Raw genomic sequence first — 12,913 nt, forward strand, 5'->3', positions numbered from 1 at the left:
GGGTCTTTCCTTCTGTAGCTGTCCCCAGCTCAAGCCCCACCAGCAACCAGTCCTACCAGTGGGAGAAGACCAGCAGCAGCTGCCTGGCCGCTCTGGCAGGGAAGGGGGGAAACAGCCCAGCAGCAGCAGTGGGGAGTGGAGGGTGGGAGGGCAGTTTACCATGATTACTCTGAGGCAGTGGCCCCAGAACGGCAGTAATCCAGGGCCTTGGTTAAAGGCTGTATCAGCTGTTTCTCTTTTCGTTCAGTATTTTTTTTTAATAAAGTTGTGGTTTCAATAAAGTTTGTGGTTTCACATAAGCCAAGAAACAGAATTTCCATCTTTACTTCCTTATCTTGGAAGTGTTACGGAAGGTATTGGCATTTACGGCACGTGACGAGAACTCCCCAAATATTATCTGCACAATTCAAAGGGCTTTGGTGAACTGAACCAATTGTTTGTGTTATATGCAGTGGGTAAGAAGAAATTATCAACTGCAAACCTTTCTGTTCCTAGACAGGTTAAGATGTTTATTTCTGAATGAAGAGATTGCATTACCTATATCATGACCTAAACTAAAGAATTCAAAAGAATTTTTGGTGGAGGAAGAATTCAAGAAAAGCATAGGATAAGCACAGAGGATCCTTAGTTGCAAAGAAATGAAAACAATGTCAGAGATCCTGGAATATGTGGCATTGAAACAGCAAGGAAATACTTTGATGTGGTAATTGGGTAATTGTCAGGTTCTTGTGGCCTGGTTTGGCCTGTGTTGGAAACAGGATGCTGGGCTTGATGGACCCTTGATCTGACCCAGCATGGCAATTTCTTATGTTCTTATCATTGAAGCTTCCCTATTAAAGACAAGGGCAACATTTACCAATGTTCTAAAAATTTAGTCGTGCTCTGTAATAGGGGGGAGATGTTTGCTTTTAAAGTTTTTGAGTTCCACCGGGATCTTGATACCCAGCTATGTCATTGCTTCAGTACCCCACTTTAAGGGGAATTTCCATACTTCTAAACTTACTTTGTGGAAAAAAAGAAACTCCTGAGAATGAGGAGGATTCATTAAGGCTGATTTTTATTTTGAGGTTGAATTTACAGAATAGTAAGTGGACTTGCTTGAATCATCTTGGCAGTGACATAGAATATCTTTCAAAATCATGCTTTTCACCATCTCGGCCAAGCACCAACTGGAAAACGGTATCAGGGCCAAAAGCAAGCTATCCGATTTAATTATTTGGTCTGATGGGTTCAGGACCTTTGGACCTCCATAGCTAACTGTGGTGAGTCAGGAGACTTTACAGCCAGTACAAGGCCTCCCACAGCTGACAGCTGCTTCCTACAACCTCTCACTCCACCCCTTTTCCTAATACCTACCTTGGGTCATAGTCCAGGTGCCAGGTAAAAGTGGTATAGTGAGCTTAGCTTGCCGAATCAGCATCCTTGGCTAGCTGTTTCAAATTTAGGCTCTCTCAGAAGGGAGAAAACCATGCTTAGGAAAGAACCAGTAATAGCCAAAGAAAAGAGGTAGATTTTGCAAAGCAGAATACTGACAGTGCCGTTTACTCTTTATAATAACTCTGAAGTGCAAATATAGAAGTATTTCCTTACCTCTTGATTTGGAATGATTTGCTTTTTCCCACGAGGAGCTTCAAAGAAAAGCTGCTCTTTAGCACCTGTATTGACTTGTAAAAGTTTCCCTGCAAAACATAAGCATCAGACAGATGTGTACAGAAAGAGAATGTGAAGAGAGCTTACAAAGCTGTTAGCTGAGTTTCTCCCTGGAATCTACTTTCTTTTAAAGTTAAAGATCTTCACTAAAACATTTCTGCTTTTGTATTTACTTCTCTATTCTCTTATCAGTTTGGGTCATGATTTTCTGTGGGGGAATCCCACACAACTCATTTGACAACAATAAAAATACATCCAAAATAAAACAACATATCTCATACATAATAATAACAATCAAGCAATACCATCAATAAGACTCAAAATAACAGTATCAATTTAAACAAAATATCAAATACATAATTATTTATTTCTATTTAATATTTCATCTTTTCCTAGGAAAGGCACAAATTGGATTACAAAGGAAGATGTGAACTGCAGTACATAAATAAACCAATGTCAACATTAGGATTCAAAATACTAATATCAATTTAAACAAAATATCCACTATAAGAATGGCCAGTGTAGTCCTCAAGAGTCACAAACCTGCCTGGTTTTCAGGATATCCACAATGAATATGCATCAAATAGGTTTGCATACAATGGAAGCAGCGCATGCAAATGTATCTCATGAATATTCATTGTGGATATCCTGAAAACCAGGCCTGTTTGTGGCGCTAGAGGACTGGAGTTGGCCACCCCGATCTAATACATAACAAACAATAACAACATTATTCATCATCAATTTTTTTTCAATCCAAGCTGATCAAAAAAGTCAGTAAGATATTAAAAACTGCTTTAAAGATATACAGTAGTAGATTATACTGGTATACACCATTCTATGGCGACGACAACTTTTTAATGAAAAGTTATTTTAGAAACATAGAAACATGACGGCAGAAAAAGTCTAACTGGCCCATCTTGTCTGCCCATCCATCCAATTTATGTAGCATATGTGCATGGATTATGTTACAGTTATCTAATTATTTATTCTTCATAATTTTGGGGATTTCTCTCCAGCAGCACCTGTGCTAAAATAGCAGAAAGTGCCTCTCCTTCCCATCCCCTGCAGTTTAGACATTGGAAGGGTCCCAAAGCATCTGAAAAGTGCACCCAAAGAAAATTCACTCAACATTAGAAGCAAGGGAAAATTCTAGCAGAACAGAGTCAATAAGAAAAATGTTTCTCATATTACATTTGATTCTTCTACATTTAGAGGGCAACATTTTTTTGGCGGGGAGGGGGGGTTAGTGGAAAGAAAGAGAGGATGGCAAAAAACTGAATGAACTATGCATGCAATTACATATGTAAACAATCAGACTTCAGCAGTGGGAAATGTAAGGACTAGCTCTATCAGCCAACATAGAGCTGATAGAGCTAGTGCCTTTTTTTCTGGAAAATAAAAAGGGCTCTCCCAGGACCACAGGGTCTTTGCAGTGACAGCACTGCAACTATTATAACCGACCCTAGAACACCAATACACCTCCTATTGGGAAAACAGAACAAGCCTAACTGCTGCAGATCACTACACAGAAACTACACGTTAGCAGAATACCTCATCTTGATCATACAGACAGTATCTCCCCAAATACAAAATAAGACGGTAACTTTCAAACTGGCGCACGGGCGCACATTTGCGCACAAACATCGGCCCACGCCTAGGGAGGCGCCTTTTTATAACATATGCTCGCACGTTATAAAACAGTCTGGCTGCGCACACACGTGCGCCAAGTTTTAAGTGGGCACGCACATGTGCACACAAATCCCGCTTCTACCGTGTAAACTGGGGGTTTTCAAAAGGGAAGCACACCGACGCCATTCCCAGTTTTACCAGTTGGCCCAGTTAGAGATAAGTCTTCCAAACCCCTCTAGTTTCATAGCCTTCACTCCCCTCCCATTAGCCCTGACCCTTAAAACCCAGCAGATATGCCTAGTTTTATTTTATCTTTTAACTTACACCTCCTCCGTAGCAGAAGTAAAGTTCTGCTGCAGGGGTCCTCAGCACATCGGGACGTATAAGTATTTATATGCACACCTCAGGTTCATGCCCCGCCCCTTTCTGAAATCTTTGAAGACATGTGCGCTGCGGGACAGCTCGTATCTGGGCGGCTTTTAAAATCCGCTCGGCGCACTCAAGCCCAACTTATTTGCACATCCCCTAATTAATGCGTGCGCCAGCTTTTAAAATTCACCTTTAAGTGACTACAAAGTATAAATGGAAATATGCAGACAAAAAACTGAACTGGAAACCCCAAGAAGCTGGACTCTGTATGCAGCGCAACCTGGAGAAACAGAAACAGGAATGCATTTCCTTCTGTACCATGCATGGCACAAAGAGATCAGAGAAGATGCACATTCACATTCCCATTCCCAAAGCTGATATATCTGAATCACTAAACCAAAAGAAAAAGGATTTTTTTTTGTATCTTTGTTGTCTGGACATAGAAGCTTAGCAAATAAAGATCAAATTAGTTCACCCAGTCTGCCCAGCAAGGTGTTTATGTTTAAAATTGCCACTCTGTGTGGTTTACCCTTCCACCTTCCGCTAAGGGTTGTAACTGCTGTTCCACGCAGCCCCCCCCCCCCAATGCGTCCTGTTTTTGGACCCCTAACAATAACCCCCTTTCACGACAACTAGGGATCAGCAGCTCCAACCTAATGCCTTCCCCTCACACGCAAACGGATAATGATGGGGGCTTAATGGCTCCAACATAAGACCCCCCCCAAAACACACACACAAGAAAGATGACGGGGGGCTCGGCAAACCTAAATAACACGTTCCATCCCACTCACACTACTTTTGCCCTTTCCCTCTCCCCCCTGGGTTCTGTCTGTCTGTCTCCTCTCCCTCCTCCCAGTAGGCAGGCTGACTCCCCCCCCCCCCCCGGCTCATACGTCCTGTGCTGATTTTCCTTTTTATTGTTGTCACCACCTGAAGAACTCAGCCAAGCCTGGAACTGGCAAAACAAGATGAGAGAGGGGTGGTGAGGGGTGGCCTAGAGAGAAGGGGGAGAATCGTTGAAGGGAGTTTGGTTGGAGGCAAGGGCGCAAGGCTGCAGTTTTGTCCAGGGCACCTTGCATCAGCCATCAAAGTACCAGCTGACTGCTATAATTATTGATAATGCACTAGATATGGGGCAGGGGAGGGGGGGGGGGGCACTAGTGATCCAGAAACTAAGTGAATACGAAGGGTGGCTTGGGTGTGAGCCCTTTCTGCTGCAGCGGAGTTGATGCAGCCTTGTGGTCAGCTGGTGCTGCTGTTGCTGAAGTAGGTGCATTGGTCCGGCAATAGTGGAGGTCTGAGGTGAGTCCTCCAAGCTCATGGCATCAGCCTGAGCCTGAGCCTTTGTGCTGCGATGTAGTAGATGCAGCCTCGTAAGCCATCCTATGAGGCCTGTGCCGGCAGCAGGCAAACTCGCCCTGTAGCGGGGCAGACTGGAGCTTCACCTATAGCAGCCACCTCTCCTGCAGGTTAAGACCTTGAGTCCTGGCAGCCAGCAGGTCTTAGGCAGGTCCCTAGGGTGGCAGCAATTGCAAGAGTCCCACTGCATGCCGGGGTCAGGACAGGCAGCAGACTAATGGAATCAGAGACAGGACAAGGTCGGGACAGGCAGCAGAGAAGGGTGGTCAAGTCCAAGCAAGAGGTCAGGTCCAGTCGGCAGGCAATCACGGTCAGATCCAGGAAAGAGGTCAAGATCCAGAGTCAGGCCAAGGGGAGACTGGATGAGACAGTAGGACAAGGCAAGCTGGATAAGCAAGGCTGGACAAGGAAGGCTGAATGAGGCAAGGCTACTCCGTTATCCAAAAAGGCAAGAGCATCTACGAGGATGTCCCCCTGAGAGAGATATATGGGTACTAGGTCCTTGAGTTTCCCGCTTATTCAGACACTGATTTGCAAAGTGATCAGATGCTGCACAATATAGGCACAGATTGAGGTTGTGGTGCCTTTGTTTTTCCTCTGTGGATAGCTTGAATCTGTCAACCTGCATGGCATCTCCTGGTGCCAGCCATGACTTGGGAGGTGAGTGGGAGGTTACTGGTCACTGGAAGCTCAAGGCAAGGTGGACGAGGTAGCAGGCTGATTCCCTTTCCCGGGCCCTCTCCTGGAATCTCAGATCTAAATGGATGGCTAGGCTGATTAAGCCCACCAATACATCAGGCAGATCCCTGGCAGCCAACTCATCCTTTATATGTTCCACAAGCCCTTTGTTACGTGCATGCATAATATAGGCCCAGTGGCGGGAAATGTTGAGTGGCACCTTCTGATGATGTGAGCCTGACTGGGCTATTTAAGCAATGGCTCTGCATCACTACTTCACCTCAGCAATGTATCTCCTCCCTAGCAGTATGTGTTGCATGTATGTTCCTAGTTCCTGTTCTCTTGTATTCCTAAATCCAGCCTTCTCTTCCAGCCTTGCCTTGTCCAGTCTTGTCTTCTCCAGCCTAACCACATCCGCCGCACATCTAACGCTAAACAGAGAGGTGTTATTTTATCGCAGCTGACTACCTTCTCTGTCGGGTGTGATAAAATATTTGCATCAAATTGCCTAGTTGTGACTTTCTTTGCATTTATTTATTTAGATTTATATTCTGCTTTTCACACTTTTTCAGCGCTTCAAAGTGGATTACTTTCAGGTACTGCAGTTATTTCCCTATCCCCAGAGGGAATGGAAAGCTCCCCTATGAGGAAAGACTAAAGAGGTTAGGACTTTTCAGCTTGGAGAAGAAACGGCTGAGGGGGGATATGATAGAGGTGTTTAAAATCATGAGAGGTCTAGAACGTGTTAATGTGAATCGTTTATTTACTCTTTCGGATAATAGAAAGACTAGGGGGAACTCCATGAAGTTAGCATGTGGAACACTTAAAAACAATCGGAGAAAGTTCTTTTTCACTCAATGCACAATTAAACTCTGGAATTTGTTGCCAGAGGATGAGGTTAGTGCAGTTAGTATAGCTGTGTTTAAAAAAAAAGGTTTGGATAAGTTCTTGGAGGAGAAGTCCATTACCTGCTATTAAGTTGACTTAGAAAATAGCCACTGCTATTACTAGCAACAGTAGCATGGAATAGACTTAGTTTTTGGGTACTTGCCAGGTTCTTATGGCCTGGATTGGCCACTGTTGGAAACAGGATGCTGGGTTTGATGGCTCCTTGGTGTGACCCATTATGGCATGTTCTTATGTTCTTAATCTAAGGGGGTCATTTATCAAAGTGCTATATGGCGTTTTCGCATGCGTTAAGGCGTTTCCGCATGAAAAAAACGCCTTTAATGCATGCGAAAATGCTATAACGCATAGTGCGATGCAAATTAGAAAAAGGGGAGGGGTTTGGGTGGGATTTGTGGCCAAGTGGGCTGGCTTCATAATTTGTGAAGCCATATCGCATGGCTTTAACTACACCTTTTTCATTTGATAGAGAGAGACTAGCCATAATGCCCTCATACTAGGTAGAGGTATTTATACCTCTATATGAGGCCTATCTAGTCACTCGAGTGAGGTTTAGGTATTAGTGTAGGGGTTAGGAGCCACTTTGACATTCAAAGTGAGTCGAACAAACAGAACAGTGCTCTCTTGTGAAGATTTGATGACCTTCAGAGTGAGGAAACTCACCCAAAGATGAGATTTGTGCAATGTTCTCTCAACCTAGCTTGATAGACTCTCTACCTGGATAATACTTACCTAGTATGAGGGCATTATGGCTAGTCTCTCTCTCTCTCTCTCTCTTTGTAGAAGGCCTTGGTAGCTAGGCTGGATCTCCAGCAGCTTAAAATGGTCCCCCCAGTGTTTGTATGTAGGAAATACAACAATTCTGGCACTTATTGCAAAAGTGTGAAAAAGTTATTGCAGTTTGCGCTAATACCTATGCTAAGATAGTGCACTTTGCGATAAACTGCCTATTACCATAAAACACTCCCCTTTTCCTATCGCATGCGATATTTAGTGCATTTTGATAAATCCAGGCCTAAGTTTGTACCTGAGGCAATGGAGGATAAAGTGACTTGCCCAAGATCACAAGGAGCAACAGCAGGACTCAAACGCTGGTCTCCTGGTTCATAGCCCACTGCTCTAACCACTAGGCTACTCCTTGAATTATTCATTCATACAAATCGCATGCACAGAAGGGCATTGTAATACGGGACAATATCAGGGCCAGGACATGCAAAATATTGCATATATCACGCGATATATGTAAGAGCCTAGTATTGCACCATAAAGCCCTAACACAATTTGATGAATGACCTGTTAGCTAGATAAGTCTAAATATCACTACTAATCTGGCTAAGTTGGTTGGATAATTAGCTCTTAATGGAATGCCTGTCCCCCACACCACTTAGTCGAATAAGTAGTTATTCGGCTAAGTGGCGGATGCTGAATATGGCCAGACATTCAGTCGCTACCACTTAGCCAGATTAGTCAGAACTTACCCAACTAAGTGGCGTTGAATATCAGGGCTTTTGGAACTGACAAAAAAGGATTCAACAAAAACCTAGATTTCCTATCACATTATGAGCCATAAAATTATACTGCCTATCACCTTCTGATCACCCATCAAATCTCCCTTTGCCCCTACCCTTTCTCCTTCCTCTTCATTCTATCATTGGAATGCCTTTCTTGATTCACTTATAGCAAGTTTGCTATTTTATATTTTCTACTAATGTCATCTTTTGCTCATTCAAATTCTGACCTGAAATAGCAAGATATCACCAGGTTTTTTTTTTGTTTGTTTTTGTTAACTTTTATTTCATTACATTCTTATAATCAATATAATTCAAGGTCCAGGAACGCAAACCTCCTGAAGTGACAAAAATGGGACTCATGGATCTAGGCTTATCCTATTATGAGCCATAAAATTGTTTTACCTGTCACATTCTGATTACCCAAACCCCCCTCACTCCTTCCTCACCTCTTCCCCTTAATGCTATCATCTGAATGTCTTTTATGATTCACTTATATTTCCTGGTATTGTCATCTTTTGTTTACTCTATTCTTACAAAAATAGGCCTAAAATATTTTCTCATTTAGTGACCATTCTATTGAAACCATCTTCATCAGTATTTCTTCTTGAAATACCATCCATTCTGAACTGTATTCGATTTGCCATGATAAGGTAGATATAATTTGTACAGAATTGGGTACTATACTGAAGAGTTCTTATGATTTTTCTTGTGTTTCAGCAGTAGAGCCATGATTTTGCTCATCCTTCCAGATTGATTGATTCACTCTGAGAAAAATCCTGTATGAGCCTAGAGCAACGACTTCCCCTCAAGATCCACATCCATCAGATTTGATTACATTGCCTGCCTACAGCCTATTCTAATCTCTTGAGGAAATTATAGATTCCTCTTTAGCGTCTGCTTTTTTTCCCCCTAAGAAACTCAAGGCCGCAATTATTAGGCCTTTACTTAAGAAGTCTACATTGGACCCTTTTCAATTACAAACATGTTGCTAATCTGCCATTTCTTAGTAAAATTTTAGAAATAGTCATTCTCTCACAATTATTAGAGTTTGTCCAAGAAAAAAATTTTGTGGCTCCATTCCACATTGTTTTTATTTATTTATTTATCATTATTTCAAATTAAGCACAAGAAGAACTTGTTACAGAAAAACTGAGAATTTTCAGCATCAAGATATAAGCCAGAATCATATGACAAAAAATAATAATCCATTGCTAAATAACCCCCATAAATTATAAGAAATAGGGAGGGAGACGGAAGACCTAACTGAGCAAAATAAAACCAAGGAGGAAAGAAAAAATAAAAGGAGAACTTGCCAATATTATGAAATTGGCTAACCATGAGAATCTAAATAACATCTTAATTGAGAAGGCTCAAAATATACAAATTTCACATTAGAATGTTTCATAATACATTTGCAAGGATAACGAAGAACAAATTGTTCGCCTAGAGCCAAAACTTCCTGGCATATATCAAGAAATTCCTTCCTATGCAGTTGTATGGCTCTAGTAATATCTGAGAAAACTCAGTTCTTCCAACCATGTTGCAGGAATGCTAGGGAGCGGTCCCAATTCTGGGGAGATTGGTGTGCCCTTGGACCATGGCGCAACGGCAGAGGAGCTCCGTGGAAGCGCCAAGGCAGGCAAGACATGTCCAAGCATGGGCAGACTGGCTGACGACCAGAAGCCCTGACCTCTGCCAAACCTGAACGCACCAGAAGAGTCCCAACAATGCAATGCTGGTCTCTGGGGTAGCCCTCCGGCCACTCGATAGACCTTTCAGACCTGCCGCCTAGAAACGGGAGATGTGACAGGATGGACAGAGGTCGAGGACAGGCGATGGTACTGGAAGAAGATGAAGACACTTGGAGACATGGTCAAGAAAAGGGTACTTGGAGAATTGGACGAGGTGAATACACTAGGCGAGTGGACAAGGCAAAGGCTTAGGATGAAGAGAGGGTCCGGGTGGCTCTCATAGCTGGATCCGGCCGGAGTGGAGGCTTCAGTGACCCAGCGTGGCTGACGCCCAGGTTGAGCATCTGGAAGCGGACTCCGCCGAGGGAGGCGAGGGCTGGACCCAGAACCAGGAACATCTGAAGCGGAGAGCCAGGGTGCACTAGGACAACTGGAGAAGGGACATCTGAGGACAGGAACATCGACGAAGACACTTGATGAGTGGATAGACGAGAGCAAGGCTAAAACTCAGGATGATGGAAAGATCCGGCGGCACTCATAGCAGGGTCTGGCCGGAGTGGAGGCTTCAGTGACCCAGCATGGCTGATGCCCAGGTTGGCCAAGTGGAAGTGGAATCCGTCGGGAGAAGCTTGAGCTGGACCCGGAACAAAGGACATCCGAGGACGAGGGCATCCGAAGAGAGGAGCTGAAAGAAGAGAACGCCTAGAGGCGGAACATCTGAAGACGAAGACATCAGGATCATCTGAAGTCGAGGACATCAGGGATATCTGAAGATGAGGACATTTGAAAACTGGAACATCTGAAGATGAGGACACGGGATCTGACGAGAGACCAGGAAGCAAGGACGAAGAAAAGACGAAAGACCAGAAACCACAGATAACGGCAAGGGAATTTCCAAGAGGAGCATAGTGCCTTGAAAAAGCTGGAAATGACGAAAAGTCCAGGAGCGGACTGACTCATTACGAAGGTGCTGATGGACTGGCAAAGGGCCCTTTTATAGGGCTGAAAAGGAGACACCCTGATGAAGTCATCAAGTGGGGCCGCGGGGCTACTCCCACCGTGGGCCCTTTAAGAAGACAGGAGAGGCATGGCCGTGCACCTAGAGAAGGCAGGACCATGGACAGCGGCGGCGGCCATGCCACAAAGAACAAGCAGGAGCAGCACTAGGCTGCGAAGCCAGGTTCCAGCATCGGCAGCAGCTTCCGGCTGCGAGGGCAACAGAGTCAGCGGCGGCCGTGCCGCGCAGGAGAGGACAGCAGCAACGGCCCAGGCCATACGGCAGCAACAGCATCAGCTGCAGCCTCTGGGCTACGTGGGAGCACAGCAGCAGCGGCCCTGCCACCGCAGGAGAATGGATGACATCGGCGGCCTCCGGGTCGCGGAAGCAGGTCAACGACAGTGGCTCTGACCGCTGCGGATCACAGGTGGCGGCCTCCAGGCCACAAGGGACGGTGTCGGGGGCGGCCTGGGAGAGAAGGTGAGAGGCTGCTCGCAGCTAGGCCCATGAGCAGCATCGCATCAGACCATAGAATAAACTTTGCCTATTATGGAAAAATATTCTTAAAATCGAGTCCCAATCTTTTGGGAACACAAATGTAATCAAAAGAGTTCTAGAACTTATAACCTGGGTTTCTGTAGAAGATTCCAAAAGTTCAGTCAAATCCATGTCTGCTCCTTGACTGTGGCCATCCAAAGCTTCTTTTGAAAGGAAATTTCAAAATTTGAAGCAAAATTTTTTGAAAAGTTCCAAAGGTGATATTAACTCCAAAACAGGAAAATTTAAAACTCTCATATTGAGATAATAAGAATTTTCAATATTTTCTGTCTTTTAAACATTTACCAAATCACTTTGAATTAATTTCACTTGTGCGTTCTGTAAGGTAATAATAAGTTTATCTAAATCTTCTAATTTTTCCTTAGAAGAAAGAACAATTTCAGTTTTTGAATACGAGCATTAATGTCTAAGGTAACATCAACAAGGAAGATATTGACTTCTCCAGAATGACCAAGGCTGACCAGACTGAATTTAGGGTCACTATCTGTGGTTTCTCTAACGCTGCATGGTAGATGGCTCTTACCGCAACTTCATTACTGGAAACTGGAAGAGAAAAATTGCTTCCAGTGATCTCCTTTCCACCGACTGGAGCTGAGAACTGAACCCTTAAGTTCACCGTGACATCTCAATGAGGCATCGCCAGGATCTTTTACCAAGGACACAGCCTCATCCAGAGATCCCAGGAAAAGTCCCCTCTTCAGCCCAGAACGAAACTTCCCCAGACAGCGCCACTTCAGGTTGCTGCAACCACCCACGCGGTAGCGAGGAGTCGCTTGCTGATGATATCCAAACAGGGGGAGGAGGAGTTCTCAGTACTCCGGGGCTCAATGATGACTCGACATCCAGCATGATCTCTGCTCGCTCCGGGGATCTCCCCACAATGGAACCGGCACCCGGAGAAACATCGGAAGCTTGGGTGAGAAACTCCTCAATTTTAGGCTGTAAGGGGTCAGTCACAGAGGTAGCTGGGGTCCCATCCCGGATTTTGCCCTTACAGTTATTATGCGGCATAAGTAAATCAGGCAAAAAGAAAATTATGAGGAATTCAGACATTAAGTCCTCTTACAGAGCTGCCATCTTGGATTCCTCCAGTCTGGTTTTAATCCTTACCATAGTACAGAAACATCACTGTAAGCTATTCACAATATACTATGATAAGAACTTGATAGGGGTTGTGATTCTCTCTTAATCTTGCTTGAGTTCATTGCAGCTTTTGATACCCTTGATCATAGGATACTTCTAGACAGATTGAAGAATTGGGTGTGGCCGACAGCCTATGACTGGTTTTGTAATTTTTTTCATCAGATAGAGAGCAATCAGTTAGGATAGGGGACAACACCTTTGTTCCCTGGAAGGTGTGATGTGTTGTGCCCCAGGGCTTGGTGTTGTCTCCTGTTCTTTATAATGTTTTTGTTTATCCATGTCTTTATTGTTATGAGAATCAAAAGGGTGCTATTTTAGTTATGCAGATGACATCCAGTTGTTGTACCCACTGGAGAAGGATCAGCTAAAGTCATTGATTGAACTGAATACTGTTTTGACTAAGATTTCAGACTGGGCAACTC

At 44.2% G+C, this 12,913-nt stretch overlaps 1 protein-coding gene across 2 annotated transcripts in view; it reads right to left on the reverse strand.

Annotated features, from left to right (window-relative positions):
- Nucleotides 1–12,913, reverse strand: part of EML5 (EMAP like 5) — a 378,431-nt gene that overhangs the window by 98,632 nt on the left and 266,886 nt on the right. For both annotated transcript variants that reach the window (XM_029597756.1, XM_029597755.1), the window contains exon 24: nucleotides 1,591–1,679. In XM_029597756.1, the coding sequence (XP_029453616.1) occupies nucleotides 1,591–1,679 (89 nt within the window). The remainder of the gene's footprint in view (nucleotides 1–1,590; nucleotides 1,680–12,913) is intronic.

Source organism: Rhinatrema bivittatum, chromosome 4, assembly GCF_901001135.1.
Source record: "Rhinatrema bivittatum chromosome 4, aRhiBiv1.1, whole genome shotgun sequence".
NCBI lineage: Eukaryota > Metazoa > Chordata > Amphibia > Gymnophiona > Rhinatrematidae > Rhinatrema > Rhinatrema bivittatum.